General features: G+C 34.4%; 1 protein-coding gene across 1 annotated transcript in view; it reads left to right on the top strand.

Annotated features, from left to right (window-relative positions):
- The window catches only part of LOC110460747, a 7,386-nt gene extending 2,558 nt beyond the window's left edge, over positions 1-4,828 (top strand). The window contains exons 2-4 of the mRNA XM_021513855.1: positions 1,174-1,219; positions 2,033-2,154; positions 3,114-4,828. Coding sequence (XP_021369530.1) covers positions 1,174-1,219; positions 2,033-2,154; positions 3,114-3,434 — 489 coding nt within the window. The 3' untranslated portion in view covers positions 3,435-4,828. The remainder of the gene's footprint in view (positions 1-1,173; positions 1,220-2,032; positions 2,155-3,113) is intronic.
- The last annotated feature ends 12,860 nt before the right edge of the window (positions 4,829-17,688 follow it).

The following is a 17,688-nucleotide window of genomic DNA, read 5'->3' as shown; positions in this document are numbered from 1 at the left end:
CCCCCACCCCTCCTTCACACCCCGACCCAAAGTCCATAATAGATCTGCTTTTTTGCACAACAGGAGCTATCAACATCCGTAGAGGTTCCATAAAATATGCCCTTGTATGGGCAGTAGCGGGTCTATAAACTTATAGACATTTCTTAGCACCAAATACTCTCTCATCACACTTTTCTTTCTTTCCTCTCTCTCTCCCTTATGCATGCACCAGTCTGCACTTTATCATTTTTATCTCGGTCACCACACAATACCTTTTAACATGCACAGACGCGCAGGCTGCACATAATACTTGAAAGAGGGTGTTGCAGAATAGATAGATAGATGTAGTGGTGAGGAAATTACGTTAATGCCTCTTCTATCGAACAACATAGGGCTATATATTTAACTTTGCGTTTTATAGCTCCAAGAACATACTTCCATACATTCTTGTCTTTGAAAGATATATTTTTGGTGGCCACAGAAGACAATGTGGAAATATATATATATAGTGTCCCTCTACTTTTCGGTACGTTATATAAGTTGACAGAACAACTAGCAGTGCTAATTAAAGTTGATTGCTTAACAAAATATTTCAATTTCACTTTGATTATTGAAATAGGCTTCACCTTATGATTATTATAAGCATTGGTTGCATGGCCTCGATTTGCCATGATGTATTCCAAGACTGTAGAGAAGTTACATGTGCATTAATTTAGTACAATGTAGGTGGATTGTACTTCTAGGCGATACTCTAGGCACAGGGGTTCGTTACAAATGTCTGAAATACTCATATATGCTATACTGATGTTTATGTGTTGTGACCCATATCAGTATAGCATATGTACAGGTACTTCAGACATGTGTAACAACCCTCTGTGCTCTAGGTGTTGATCTTGTAGTGTGTATTGAAATAAGAAAATTGAGAAAACATTGATAGATCACTGGAGTTGGCATTATAGAAGAAATTCTGACTCTATACATATCAAAAGCATATTTATGACTGAATGATATTAAAAAGAAATATTTTCACAACTATTTGAAACTACCATATGTTATAACGTGTATATCATGTACAAACAAATACAATGTTTCACATAATTTAATATTGGTTGATAAGATCATTATTAAAATGATAAGAGTACATGACATGGACCTGTAGTACAAATGTATAAGATATGTTGTTTATCATTACAGATAATGCCCTGTAGTTATTACAGTATGGTCTACAAGGATTGTATAGGTGAGGAAAATATTTAAACACAATTGCTTTTAAAGGTTAATAAAACCCTATTATCTTTTTAAAGTTCAACAACACTCACTTTTAAAAGGTATACATGTATCACAAAAACATGAATTTGTATGAATTGCACACTTACTGTTACAAAACGGTGAATTAAGGTATTTTTTTCTGTGAAAATACCATTTACTGGAGTATCATGATCTGTTAGAAAACTTGAACCTTGGTAACATTATAATTTGTTAAAAAACTATATTTAATTTATGCAATGAATAGATTTGTATGAAACCATTTACAAAGCCTAGGAGGGGGGGGGGGGGGGGGGGGGTAAATATTTAACATAAGTTACACATTGTAAAGTGTCTTATGGTATGATGCTACCAAACTGTGGTATACATATATTTGGTGATAATACTTCAAAACAATTGTTTACATAATCTTAATAACAAAAATAACAATGACATCAATACATTGTTTATTAGATGTGTTTGAATCAATATTCTTGAGATGACTATTCCATTACTAATTGTAATTGCTTTAAATTATTTATAAAATATGATTGATATATTAATGCAGTAACCTTGTTTGCATTGTTTTAATTGTCACAACGTTTAAATATTGTTTTTGTAACTAGAAATGTTTATGTACAAAAAATGTATTTTCTTGTTTTCTTACACCTCTTGTTATCATCTGGACAATTGGCTGGTCAGGGATAGGAGAAAGTGTTCAGCAATAAATTTTAAAACTTTTGAGATATCCTTACTGTTGATCGGTGATGAAATAAGACTGGTAAATATTGACTGTCTATTCTAACAGGCTGGAAAACTAAATATTACTATCGGTACTGGGATGGAGTGGCACAAGATGATTGTGCTCCAATGAAGAAGGACCAAGAAATGTGTGAGGAGCTTGCTACAAAAGACAATGTGGAGGCATATGTAAGAAGAGCGTTGTACTGAAACATTTTACCATAGATAGGGTGTAGAAATATTGTACCATAGATAGGGTGTAGAAACATTGTACCATAGATAGGGTGTAGAAATATTGTACCATAGATAGGGTGTAGAAATATTTTACAAAAGACAAAAACAATCACTGTCCTGAACATCAATTTTATTTTCTCCCTTTTCATTGAATTTACCATTCAGAAATTTGTATGCAAAGAACTGCACTGATTTGGGTGATGGACAAAACAAAGTTAGGCTGACTCTTATCGGAGGGAAGTATTTTTAGAGTAATTTATAACAAGAGAACCGTTTGGTTGTTCCACTGTACATGTTTGCTGATCTACTATATGAAATAATTCATTGTTGTTCCTCATCTGTTTCCAGTAAAACTTTTGATTAAACATAGTGATTTGTTCTTGGGAATGTTTCCCCCTAAAATAACTTTACCAGCACTAGTATAAACACGTGTAATGCCATAATCTGGTAAACCCGAGGGTCAGGCTATCACATCATACTCGTGGGTTTTATCTTCACTTTTGATGGGTGTTTGAATATCATTGCAATATTTTATGAACTAACAATTTCAAGTTTGCTATTTCAACTGATACTGTTTTATTTTATGTTGAGTATTGCAATTGTTTACAAATTTATGTTAATATATATTTCTAAAAATGATGAAAAAGTTACTTTCCTTGTAGTTTTAAATCTCCATGTTGACAGGTTTTTTTTATTTTCTTAAAAAAACTTGTTTTTGCACATTTTTCTAATTGCTACTTCAGAGAAGAAAAAAAAAGTTTCTGTCATAAAAAATTGATCAGACATTATTCAAGTACACTGTAATACCAAAATTATCAATTATCTGAGTTGTTCTTTTTAAATAGCTAATCAATTATTGCACATGAAACTATGTTTTCTGCATGACATCAGTAATATTGTGTCTTGGTTTTAAGGAACACCTGTTGAAGACGGAAGATACCAAGCGCCAAAAGCGTTTAGAGAGTGTTCAGAAAAATGATGTCTGGGAATACCGAACACATGCACCAATGGGCTGGTATACCGGTATGTTAACCAACAGCCCAGCCACAGTCGGTGTTGTAGACGACTTGAAGCCAACCCATCCAGAACATGACAAGCCTTACCTTAGCAACCATTTTGAACGATATAGTGAAAGTTATGGTGGTGAAGACATTACGCATGCTAAACCAAAGTTATGGCTGAAGCCGCTTAAGGAGAGCGCTGAAGACAGTGCTTATAAGTGTGTTATTTCCTAACCAGACAGACTCTGTTTAGCTTAACAGGTTTATTCCATCCACACAACTGTAGTTTTGTATTGTTTGAATTTGACTCCTGTATTGTGTAAAATACTTACCATTTCATGGAAATAACACCATACATGCAGCCATCAGACCCTGTTTTACCTATAATCCCTTAGGTTTTTCCATAGAAAGCATTGCTAGTGTTCAGGAACATGTCCTTATCTTGCATGGAATATTTTCCTTAAGACAAGAAATGATTTTTAGTGAAATATAAGTTAAGGAATGTTTTTGAAACTGGGGCCTGATGATGTTCATGTTGACTATCTATGTCCCATCATTAGTAATGCTACATGATGTTGAATTCAATTTCTGAGTAACTCTTCATTCCATTAAAAAACAGTAATGGAGCCACGGCTGGGACCGAGTCCCATTTTCTTTGAGGAATGGACAGCAACAAGGATGTAAACCCAATAAGAACACACAGACGTAGACAAATGTTTGAATTGTCGTCAATACTTTACCATGGGCATTTAATCACTTGATTATAATGCATGGATCTTGTGAACTGTACTTCTAGTCATGGTATTGTTGTGTTGAGTGTTTTCAACAGCAGTACTTGGAATAATTTCAGAAGGTTCTAGATAGCTCACTAGAACGGCCTGATAGGGTTTTTGTATGATTATTGAGGAAATGGCATAAAGTAAACTAGAAAATTACTATCCATGGTCTGTATACAATAGGAAAGTGGTTCAACACAAATAACATTTGATTCGTATAACATATATAACCAAAATTCTCTTGACACATTGTACGAAAAAAGGGCTTCCAAGTATAACTGAGTATACAAGCTACTGCTATCTGGAAGTATAGCAAATATGGTCGAATGTCTGTCTCCAAGTGATGGATTAATGCAGTGCTTCATTCCTGAAAAAGTTAACAGAACCCTGAACTTTTGATATCACCAACAGGTTAATTTTATATACAGTAACGCTGTATATTGTATCATTATCATCATCATGTAATTGTTAGATGATACATTATGTATAAGTAATTGAAAATCATGTAACAGTCATGTCACATTATGTATCCATAATGTCACATTTTTTATCAGTGCTGCTAGATTAGGTATCGGTAATGTCTAATTATGTATCCATAATGTCACATTATTATCAGTGCTGCTACATTAGGTATCGGTAATGTCAGATTATGTATCCATAATGTCACATTTTTTATCAGTGCTGCTACATTAGGTATCGGTAATGTCACATTATGTAACCATAATGTCACATTATTATCAGTGATGCCACATTAGGTATCAGTAATGTCACATTATGTATCCATAACGTCACATTTTTTATCAGTGCTGCTAGATTAGGTATCGGTAATGTCTAATTATGTATCCATAATGTCACATTATGGATCCATAATGTCACATTTTTTATCAGTGATGCTACATTAGGGATCGGTAATGTCACATTATGTATCCATAATGTCACATGATGTATCCATAATGTCACATTTTTTATCAGTGATGCTACATTAGGTATCAGTAATGTCACATTTTTATCAGTGATGCTACATTAGGTATCAGTAATGTCACATTATGTATCCATAATGTCACCTTTTTTATCAGTGATGCTACATTGGGTATCGGTAATGTCACATTATGTATTCATAATGTCACATTTTATATCAGTGATGCTACAGTGTACATTAGGTATCAGTAGTGTTACATTATGTTTCAGTAATATTACATTTTGTATAAGTCATGTTACATAATGTTTCAGTGATATTACATTATATAACAATAGTGTTACACTGTGTATCGGTAAATTTTACATTAGGTTTCAGTAATGCTATACCAGAAAAGTTTACATTGTTGATGTCTTATTTGTGATTTCTTCCAAATTGAATTTCTCAGAAAATGTATTTGTTCATCTCAGATGTCTAATTTGAGATTTCTTCTAAATTAAATTTCTCAGAAAATGTATTTATATATCTCGCCTTTAATCCAATCTGAATGCACACCGTTTTCCACTGTACTTAGTATACATGTAACCATATCATGATATGGGATAGCAGTTTCAGGTTACACTTCCGTAATCTCAGGCACCCAAGATTCTACAATATTTATGAAGCTAGAACTAGTTCATTTAATGGTAGTTTCTTACCAGATGTTATGATGATTTCCAATCTCTTGATCCCTCGTAAAACTTAGATAAATAATACAAAAGCCCTAACTGTTGATTATAACCCATATATTTAGAAAATGTATCCTTATAGATTATGAAGTTACTTTTTATCAGAAAAGGAATAATTCTAGTACAATAACTATACTATTTTTGTTATAACTATCAAAAACATTTGACTATCTAATAATAATACTAATAATTTGAGGTTCTTGTATACCGCTTTATCACAATCTAGTTCGTAGGTCGTCTCTAAGAGGTTCACAAATTATTATCCGTGGTTATAGGGCCTTTGCAACCAGCCAATATCTTTCTGAACTTCCTGGGGAGCATACAGCCAGAACTTAATATTTCTTTTCCACTGTCCTAATTATTCAGGTTCTCAATATTTCATGTTCCCAATATTTCAGGTAACATAGAGCCAGATTTAAGATATTAATCTTACTCTTTTAACATCAGGAGGTATTGATTTACCCACTGTTATATGTTATAAAATGTTGTGAAAATCAAGGATTCAGAAATATTATACCGGTAATTAATGTTGACTACAATTAATGTCTATAACATTATTTATCTATTTGCACATTACAGATAATAAATTATAATGATTTCAAATGTGTGCAGTGATTTGATCTGTTTGATGATATAATATATTTAGTGTAGTTGTATGTGTGTTAAGTGTAGGTTGTGAGTGTAAGATCTGACTGTGTAATGTGTAAGTGTGTTACATTGTACATGTAGCTGCTCTGATCTGTTGAACGACTGAATAGATTTTTAATGTAACATGAACGCTTTGTATTTATAGTGATTATTTCTTATCTAATATATATCCACAAAATCATAATTCACACGCAAAATTTGATAAAATCAGGTCAAAATAAGAATAATGGAAGGATTCACATGGATACATGTGAAAAAACAAGGGTAATAAGACCAGGGCCCTTATTCATGAGACTGTTCTCATGATAAAATACGGATTCTGTGCTGAAGCCCATTTCTTGTGCCTGTGATAAATTTATAAAAAAAAAAAAAAGATTTTGTCAATGTTATGTAAGAAATTTGGAGAGACTTTCAGCAGAATACTGTTTTCATTGTTTGCACTTGACTTATTGACTGTTACATGATTTTAGGGAGTTACAAGAAAGTCGGTTTGAGCACAGAATCTCTGCTTGAGCATGAGAACGGCTTCATGAATACAGATCCAGGTGTTCCGGAAGGGTAGCATCTTTTTCATCTGCTCTGTAGATCTAGATCAAATCCGAATAATGTAACGTCCTCAAAGAGTGAAGTGGAGTGGTAACAACTGCAGATCAAAATACACTCAAGAATCATTATCAAAAGCAGAGATAGAGGTTACCCAACGAGTGGTGGTTGGTTATCATGTTTATCTAACTCGAGTAAGTTAATCTTCAAATTGTATAAAGACACGAAGTTTACCGAGTGTCTTACATAATTTGAAAATTAACTAACGAGAGTTAGATAAACGTGATAACTAATCCTCACGAGTTTGGGGACTTGTTTCTCTCATAACGTTCGGGTTTTTTTTATCTGAAAACCACATAACTCCCTTAGAAAATACATCATTTGTGTTTCCGATGGGGAAAACAATTGTCACGGAGCATGACGTCACAATGGAAAATGACGTCGAAAAGCATTTAAGGATTGGTTGTCATATTTTTGACATGCATTGGTGTGTTACATACATTGGCTTACCTACATATTGAATTATGCTTTACCATACTGAACTATAATTGTATATATTCACTTTTATATTATCCGGTTATAAGGACCAGAAATCAACATTTAAACATGCTTATATTTAACCCCTTGAAAATCCTCCAAAACATCATCGACGTACGTCGATTTACTGGTTTTCTGATATGTTTACTTTACTCTTAAAATGTTCATGAAAACAAAACTATTCGGCAGAAATGCCGATGAATATCTCTTTTGTCATACTGTCAAAGGCAAATGCTCAAATTGAATTTTAAAGTACTATTCGAACAATTTTCTGACCGTGTACCAATTGTTGTAGTGTGACGTTAGGCTCTGTGCAGTGGAAATGTAAATATTATTACGTGACGTTATCAATCAAAGGTTGACCAATGAATGTTTATCCAATGAGTCATGAGAGAGGAAACCTACAGTGGTTGTCGGAGAAACGTATATACTACACATTAAATGTACATTTGTCTGTCAAAAGCATGGACCCTCTTATTCCACAAGGAAATAAACATATTTACAAATGAGATCCTGATGGCGACCGTACAGTTTGTCAATAGTCCGATCTCTGGAAACCAATTGTTATGAATTTGTCGTAAAATTCTTCCTCCATATACTGAATACATGTACCAATAATCATTTCATTTTCAATTGTTTTATATATATGATACATATCTATATTTTATGTATACATGTTAATGTTTTGCTTCCAATAATGGAGAAGTTTTATATAGGATATGCCTGTTTTCTGATCGGGCATTTGTGTATATATCTATTAAAATGTGGACAAGAAAATATAAGGCATGAATATATAGCCACAACGCAGCTGGTTTCATCGGAAGAAAATAGCATTGTTCCTTTTACCAAACAACAACACTTTTTGTTCTTGATTGTAAACGCTCAAGACATTTTAAAGTCTTGAGAAAAATGAAAGTGATGTCGAAGATAAAAGTTAATAGTTATGAACCGGACAGTGATTATGTTGGCTTTAAAAACAACGACAGTGCAACAATGTCGTGAAAGTACAGTAAAATGTCTAAAATATTATGGTGTTAATGTTATAATTTCAGGTTATTAACCTGAACTTTGTAGGAAATCGTATCCTGATACCATAAGGCATTTTATTACAGAGTGTCATAGTACATTTATCTTGAGAGATACTTTCATGACAAAAGTAATAGATTATTACGATGTTCATTCATATATAGCTCTCTCAAACTTAACAGAAGAATGCCTACTTCAGGCAATTTTTAGAGAAACAATTCCAGATTTTGAATTCGAGGAGATTACCTTGACTAAAGAATTTACGAGAGACTGCGCTGATCTATTTTTGTGCTAATGCAGTGTAGCATAAAGATTCTATGAACAATTAGACCGAGGGAATGCCGAACAGTCGTGACTTTCCCTAACCGCCAAGTTATTCATGTGGATTTTATAGTTATTTTCATTTCAATTTATATCTCTTGTACTCTCTTTTATGAGGAATAAATGATGATGATGATGATGATGATGATGATGATGTGAAAGTACAGTAAAATGTCTATAGTATTATGGTGCTTATGTTATGATATCAGGTTATAAATCCTGACTTTGTGGCATGGTATAATGACCTGTATTTTTATCACGTTGATTTAGATAGTGATAAACAGCTAGAGCAGTGTTTTGATCACATTAATGTTTCTTACACACGAGTTCGGAAGATATGGCCTTTGGTATATAGTTAATATATATATCCGTCTTCACAAGACATGTATGACATTATTCAAGATGCATGTTGTATGTTGTACCTACAGATCTAGAGGTAAAAACGCAGTCGATGCAGAGCCTCTTGGTCAGATATAAACAGCAAATCACATACAATAAATTACAATTAATATTTTTCTTGGCTTTAAAAGTAGAATTAATCTGTTCATTGTCGCTGGTTACCTGTAACCAGTAACAGATTATTGTCATTATATAAATTTTGATGCACTACGCATTTATCCTGTCGGGACCGCGGTGGTCAAGTGGTTAAGGCGTCTGCCATTCTGCTACCGCTAGGCCCTCCACCACTGGGTCCTGGCCGAAGGTCGGTGGTTTTTCTCCGGGAACTCCGTCTTTCCTCCACCACAAAAACCTGCCACGTCCTTAAATGACCATAGCTGTAAAACACAAACAAATCAAAAAGCTGTCCTTTCATGTTTAAAATGTTCCCTGTGTTAATGTGTCTGAGTCTAACAAAAAATGTGAAAACGAAAACAAAAGATAAAAATATCTAATGATCCGAGCAGGTCAGCCTATAGCCTTACTACCTTACCTTAATTATACTATCATAATGTTGCCTTGCCAAGCGGTATATCTATATCATACATGTACATTGTAGAAACCAACCGAAAGTGGGCGTTGTTGTAATAATTATCTCGCAGCAACGATACAATTGCCGTCAATTCATGATCAATTTGTCGACGTCATTCCTCACGCGGGTACACCTGTCAGTCGCTTACCTGGCCAGGCACAGCTCGCACCTTTGTATGTGGAGATGTCCATTCCGTACTTTGGTAACACGTTATAGCTTTGGTTTCTGTATCGTCATGGGAATACCTTTGTGGGAATATTATTATATTTCTATGGGACACTATTCGACAGTTGCCGACGGAAGCGCTCCTGACTTATTGTAGCAATACCGGATTTGTTCAGAATCAAATGCTGTTTGGTTAGGGAGTTGCATGAAACAACAAGGTGAGTGGTTTGTTTATTCTCAATGTTAGCGTATATAACTTATTAACACATATGTTAAACAAACCAAAAAATGAATTTCAAAAATATTTAGGAAAGATAGGGATATTAAAGGAACAAGAAATTTAAAAACCGTGAACTTTCTCTTTCCTGGCTGTAAATCCAGGTTTTTCTACGTTAGTGTTTACATATACTTTACAAGTACTTTGAGAAATAGCAATACAAAAACTTTAACTCTCAAAATCCTGGCTGCCTGGCAACCATCTTGTTTGTCCGATCAGTCTCAAAATGAGACATAAACAATTCATTACAAAGCAGAACCTTCATATGAAATTTGAGAAAGATACGCAAGGTTTACTTGAGAAATAGTGATAAAAAACTTAATCTCTAAAAATCCAATATGGCTAGAGTTGCAAATCAATGTCCCGCAATATACAGAAATACAAAACAGTCACGCTATACAAATATAGTCCTGCTTGATATAGAGATACAAGCCAAAGTAACGCATTATACAGAGAGACAAACCAAAGTAACGCATTATACAGAGATACAAACCAAAGCCACGCATTATACAGAGATACAAATCAAAGTCACGCATTATACAGAGATACAAACCAAAGTGACGCATTATACAGAGATACAAACCAAAGTAACACATTATACAGAGACACAAACCAAAGTCAGGCATTATACAGAGATACAAACCAAAGTGACGCATTATACGGAGATACAAACCAAAGTCATGTATTATACAGAGATACAAAACAAAGTGACGCATTATACAAAGATACAAACCAAAGTTACACATTATACAGAGACACAAACCAAAGTAACGCATTATACAGAGATACAAATCAAAGTGACGCATCATACAGAGACACAAACCAAAGTAACGCATTATACAGAGATACAAACCAACGTGACGCATTATACGGAGATACAAACCAAAGACATGTATTATACAGAGATACAAAACAAAGTGACGCATTATACAAAGATACAAACCAAAGTCACACATTATATATATCATTATACAGAGACACAAACCAAAGTCAAGCATTATACAGAGATACAAATCAAAGTGACGCATCATACAGAGACACAACCCAAAGTAACGCATTATACAGAGATACAAGCCAAAGTCACACATTATACAGATAAACAAATCAAAGTTACGCATTATACAGAGACACAAACCAAAGTCAAGCATTATACAGAGATACAAACCAAAGTGACTCATTATACAGAGATACAAACCAAAGTGACTCATTATACAGAGATACAAACCAAAGTCACACATGATACAGATAAACAAATCAAAGTAACGCAGTATACAGAGACACAAACCAAAGTCAAGCATTATACAGAGATACAAACCAAAGTGACTCATTATACAGAGATACAAACCAAAGTCACACATGATACAGATAAACAAATCAAAGTAACGCATTATACAGAGACACAAACCAAAGTCAAGCATTATACAGAGATACAAACCAAAGTTACACATTATACAGAGATACAAACCAAAGTCACACATCATACAGATAAACAAATCAAAGTAACGCATTATACAGAGATACAAACCAAAGGGACGCATTATACGGAGATACAAACCAAAGTCATGTATTATACAGAGATACAAAACAAAGTGACGCATTATACAGAGATACAAACCAAAGTTACACATTATACAGAGACACAAACCAAAGTGACGCATTATACAGAGATACAAACCAAAGTCATGCATTATACAGAGATACAAATCAAAGTCACACAAAGCAAAGTGACGAAGCAAAGTGACGCATTATACAGATAAACAAAGCAAAGTCACGCATTATACAAAGTGACAAACCAAAGTAACGCATTATACAGAGATACAAACCAAAGTGACGCATCATACAGAGAGAGATACAAACCAAAGTCACACATTATACAGATAAACAAAGCAAAGTAACGCATTATACAGATAAACAAACCAAAGTCACGCATTATACAAAGTTACAAACCAAAGTAACGCATTATACAGAGATACAAACCAAAGTCACGCATTATACAGATAAACAAACCAACGTCACGCATTATACAAAGTTACAAACCAAAGTAACGCATTATACAGAGATACAAACCAAAGTGACGCATCATACAGAGATACAAACCAAAGTCACACATTATACAGATAAACAAAGCAAAGTAACGCATTATACAGATAAACCAAGCAAAGTCACGCATTATACACATAAACAAACCAAAGTAACGCATTATACAGAGGTACAAACCAACGTCAAGCATTATATAGGGATTGAACGGCATTTTTTTAGATTTGCTTTCATACCGGCATGAAAATTAAAAAAAAAAAACGCGTTTGAGCGTTTGACGCAGGGGCATTGTAAACCACGTGTTACGTCACGAGAGTTTATGCTTTCATACTCGAATGAATTGCATTTCTGCTGGTCATGTTCATAAAGTGGGTTGCAGCGCAAATGTAAATATATAGATATATACAAATCAGAGTCACACAATAAACAGATATACAAACCAAAATCACACATTATACATGAACAGAGATACAAACTAAATCACACATTATACGTGAGATACAAACCAAGGTCACACATTATACAGAGATACAAACTAAATCACACATTATACATGAGATACAAACCAAAGTCACACATGATACAGAGATACAAACCAAAGTCACACATAATACATAGGTACAAACCAAAGTCACACATTACACATTATACATGAGATACAAACCAAGGTCACACAATATACAGAGATACAAACTAAATCACACATTATACATGAGATACAAACTTAAGTCACACATTCTACAGAGATACACGCAAAAGTCACGCATTATACAGAGATACAAATCAAAATCACACATTATACAGAGATACAAACCAAAGTGACACATTAATTATACAAAGATACAAACCAAAGTAATGCATTATATATATATATACAGAGATACAAACCAAAGTAACGCATTATATATATATACAGAGATACAAACCAAAGTAACGTATTATATATATATACACAGAGATACAAACCAAAGCAACACATTATATATATATACAGAGATACAAACCAAAGTCATTATATATATATATACAGAGATACAAACCAAAGTCACACATTATATATATATATACAGATACAAACCAAAGTCACACATTATATATATATACAGAGATACAAACCAAAGTCACACATTATACAGATATACACACCAAAGTCACGCATTATATATATATACAGAGATATAAACCAAAGTGACGCATTATACAAAGATACAAACCAAAGTAACGCATTATATATATATACAGAGATACAAACCAAAGTAACGCATTATATATACTGTATATACAGAGATACAAACCAAAGTAACGCATTATATATATATACAGAGATACAAACCAAAGTCACACATTATACAGAGATACAAACCATGTTTTAAACACTTATAACCATAAATGATGACACTCACAATACTTTGCACGACACATGGGATTTGGGTGCACAGCGAAATTTAACCCCCGCGAATATGACCTGAATACGAAACCGCGAAATATAGACCCCGTGAATTTAAAGCGCTATACAGTATACAGAGATACAAATCAAAGTCACGCATTATGCAGAGATACTAGCTAGAAATACGAAATATTCAGAAATACACACCAAAGTCACACATTATACAGGGATACACACCAAAGTCACACATTATACAGAGATACAAATCAAAGTCACGCATTATACAGATACAAACCAGAAACTCGAAAAATATAGAGATACAAACTTAAGTCATGCTATATATAGAAATACACGGGAATGCTGTTACACATCTTAGCTAGCCAAGGGTTACGATTCGGTACGATCCGCGATACGGTATGATCCAATCTTCGTAATGTGATCGTACCAGATCGTAACCTTTGGCCATCGAAGATGGCTGTTACCTCGAATTGAAAGAAAATCAATATGAGAAAGTAAGGAAATACCGTAAATTACTCATTATGATGTTCCATGAAAACGTTTTTAAGATAAAAAAGATGATATAAAGGTAATAACTAAAGTAGTAATGAGATTATAGTTGTAGCAAAAATCAATAATAAACCGCTGGTCGGCTTACAACCTATAGGGCTATAAATCATACATAAAGTCAAAGAAAAATAGCCATCAGTTCTGAGACGCGAAAGGTCACATTGATAATCTTCAATGAAAAGGAAGTATTATAGCATAAAAGATCGCATCACTAGAATAAAGGAAGCAAGGTTAAAACTAGCCACTAGACAATGCGTAAAGCAAAAATCTATGAAGAAGCAGAAACAAATCTGTTGCTTAAGACAAAATGTTTGGTGAGTTGATTTAATTAAAATTTGAGATGTGTATAGGGCGTACATTATCGTCTTACTAAAAGGTCTTTTTATTTGGAACTCGGGTAAGAATAACAATGTATTTATAGAATGAATAAAGTCTGCAAAACAGAATCTTTTAAAAACAATATTAACACGTGTCAGCAAAACACGACATGTAGCCGTAACTACAACCGAAACCGACTTTGAATTTGTACCAAGCATTGAAAGACCACAAACGTCCACAAAACAGACTTTAAATCTGTACATATTTATGTAAAACAACAAACACCCACAAAACAAACTTTAAAGTACATGTTAATGTAAAACTTCAGTGAGGTGTTGAATCGAGAAGACCTACTAAATCCAATAGAGGAAGGTGAAGTAGAAGAAGTAGATGCTATCAAGGAGATCAATGTGGAAAAGATGGACAGTGAATGAGGCCAGAATGGCGTTGAGAAGAACAAAAAAAATGGTAAAGCCTGGATAATGTAGCCCCAGAACTTTTAAAGACTGATCTTGACGAAACAGCAAAGAGACTGACAGATATCTTCAACAGGTTGTGGGATGAAGAGAAATGGCCAGCAGGCTGGAAGAAAGGGCTGATTTGCAAGATCTTCAAGAAAAGTGATAAGAGAGATTGGAACAACTGGAGAGGAGTAACACTACTGCCCGTCATCAGCAAGGTCTTTTACAGAATGTTGATAGAAAGCATGAAGAATGGAGTTGACAAGAGGTTGCGCAAAAAACAAAAGGAATTTCGACCACGTAGGAGCACAACAGAACAAATATTTACTTTGAGAAAAAATCTTACAGCAAACAAGTGAATGGAGATCATCACTAAAACATTCGACTCGGTACACAGAGAAAGTCTATGGAAAATAATGATAAGCTATGGCATACCCAAGAAGATGGTGAGGACGATAGTAGATATCTACAAGGACATTGAGCGTGCAGTTATAGATGAAAGTGAGATATCAGAGTGGTTCACTATAAGGTCACGTGTAACACAATGATGTGTGATGTCAGGTTCCTGCTTGTAATAGATTGGATAATGAGAAGAACAACATCCAACAAAGCAAGAGGAATCAGATGGAATTTTAACACCTACTTAGAAGACCTAGACTTCACAGGGGATCTGTCATCCAGGCTTAGTGGCCTCAGTGAAAAGACAGAGAAGTTAACATCAGAGGCTGCAAGATTAGGAATGAAACTGAATGCTAAAAAATGCAAGACGCTTGGAAGTGAACAAACTCGAAATCAAGATCAGATAAAAATAAATGATGAAGATATGGAGAATGTAACTGAGTTTGTATATCTGGGTGCAGTGGTTGATAGAGAAGGTGTTGGCAGCGGTGACATCAAGAACAGACTGCAAAAAACAAGGGGAGCATTCCATTGGCTCTGGAAGATGTGGTCATCACGAGGGATTGTCAGAAAAACAAAGATCCGTCTCTTTAAAGAACTAGTAAGGCCAGTGCTCTTATATGGCTGCGAGACATGGAAAACCAATAAAATGGCCGAGCAGAAACTGAACATCTTTCAGAACCAGTTTCTCAGAAGAATATTAAGAATCAGGTGGCAGCAAAAGATATCGAATAGAGGGATTGCAGAGATGACAGAGGTAACAAATATCAGTTGTGAAGTTAGAAGAAGGAAATGGTATTGATTGGGCCATGCACTAAAAAGACGGGAAGGAGAGAATGACTACGTAACAGATTTGGGATTGGCACCAGACGGGAAAAGGGCAGGAGGGAGGCCAAAGACAACATGGCGTAGGATAGTAGAGAAAGATCGGAACCAAACAGGCTGGGAGACTTGGTATACCACCAAAACAGCAGCCCAGTACAGAAAGAATTAGTCAGTCAGTGTTGAGGCCTTAGGCGCCTTCTGGGGCGGAGATAATTAAGATGAAGGTAAGGAATGTAAAACATCACACACCTACAAAATAGACTGTAAATTTGTACCGAGCATTGTGAGACAACAAACACCCTCAAAACATAAGTTTGTATCTCACAGATGACTGCAATATAGACCCAAACAAAAACAGACTTGAAGATTGTATCTCTATGACAACAATAAACACCACACAAAACAGACTCTACGATTGTATCTCTATGACAACAATAAACACCACACAGGATCACACCACACAAGACTTTTAAGATTGTATCTCCCTGACAACAAGAAACACCAACAAAAGACTTTAAGATTGTATCTCCATGACAACAATAAACACCACACAAAACAGACTTTACGATTGTATCTCTATGACATCAATAAACACCACACAAAACAGTCTTTACGATTGTATCTCTATGACAACAATAAACACCACACAAGATCACACCACACAAGACTTTTAAGATTGTATCTCCCTGACAACAAGAAACACCAACAAAAGACTTTAAGATTGTATCTCCTTGACAACAATAACCACCAACAAAACAGACTTTAAGATTGTATCTCAAAACAGATGACTGCAATAAAGACCCAAACAAAAATAGATTTTAAGTGTGTATCTCAAAACAGATGACTGCAATAAAGACCCAAACAAAAACAGATTTTAAGTGTGTATCTCAAAACAGATGACTGCAATAAAGACCCAAACAAAAACAGATTTTAAGTGTGTATCTCCCTGACAACAAGAAACAACAACAAAACAGACTTTAATATTGTATCTCCATGAGAACAATAAACTCAACACAAAACAGACTTTTAATATTGTATCTCCCTGACAACAAAAAACACCAACAAAAGACTTTAAGATTGTATCTACTTGACAACAATAACCACCCTCAAAACAGACTTTAATATTGTATCTCCCTGACAACAAGAAACACCAACAAAAGACTTTAAGATTGTATCTACTTGACAACAATAACCACCCTCAAAACAGACTTTAAGTGTGTATCTCCCTGACAACAATAAACTCCACACAAAACAGACTCTAAGATTGTATCTCTCTGACAACAAGAAACACCAACAAAACAGACTTTACGATTGTCTCTCTATGACAACAATAATCACCACACAAGATCACACATCTTAAAAACAGACTTTAAGATGGTATCTCCATGACAACACTAAACACCACACAAAACCGACTTTAAGATTGTATCTGCATGACAACAAGAAACACCAACAAAAGACTTTAAGATTGTATCTGCATGACAACAAGAAACAACAACAAAACAGACTTTAAAAACAGACTTTAAGTGTGTATCTCCCTGACAACAAAAAACACCAACAAAAGACTTTAAGATTGTATCTACTTGA

This window comes from Mizuhopecten yessoensis, unplaced genomic scaffold, assembly GCF_002113885.1.
Source record: "Mizuhopecten yessoensis strain PY_sf001 unplaced genomic scaffold, ASM211388v2 scaffold10477, whole genome shotgun sequence".
Lineage (NCBI taxonomy): Eukaryota > Metazoa > Mollusca > Bivalvia > Pectinida > Pectinidae > Mizuhopecten > Mizuhopecten yessoensis.
The sequence above is the reverse complement of the archived record's forward strand: the minus strand, read 5'-3'. Positions and strand labels throughout refer to the sequence as shown.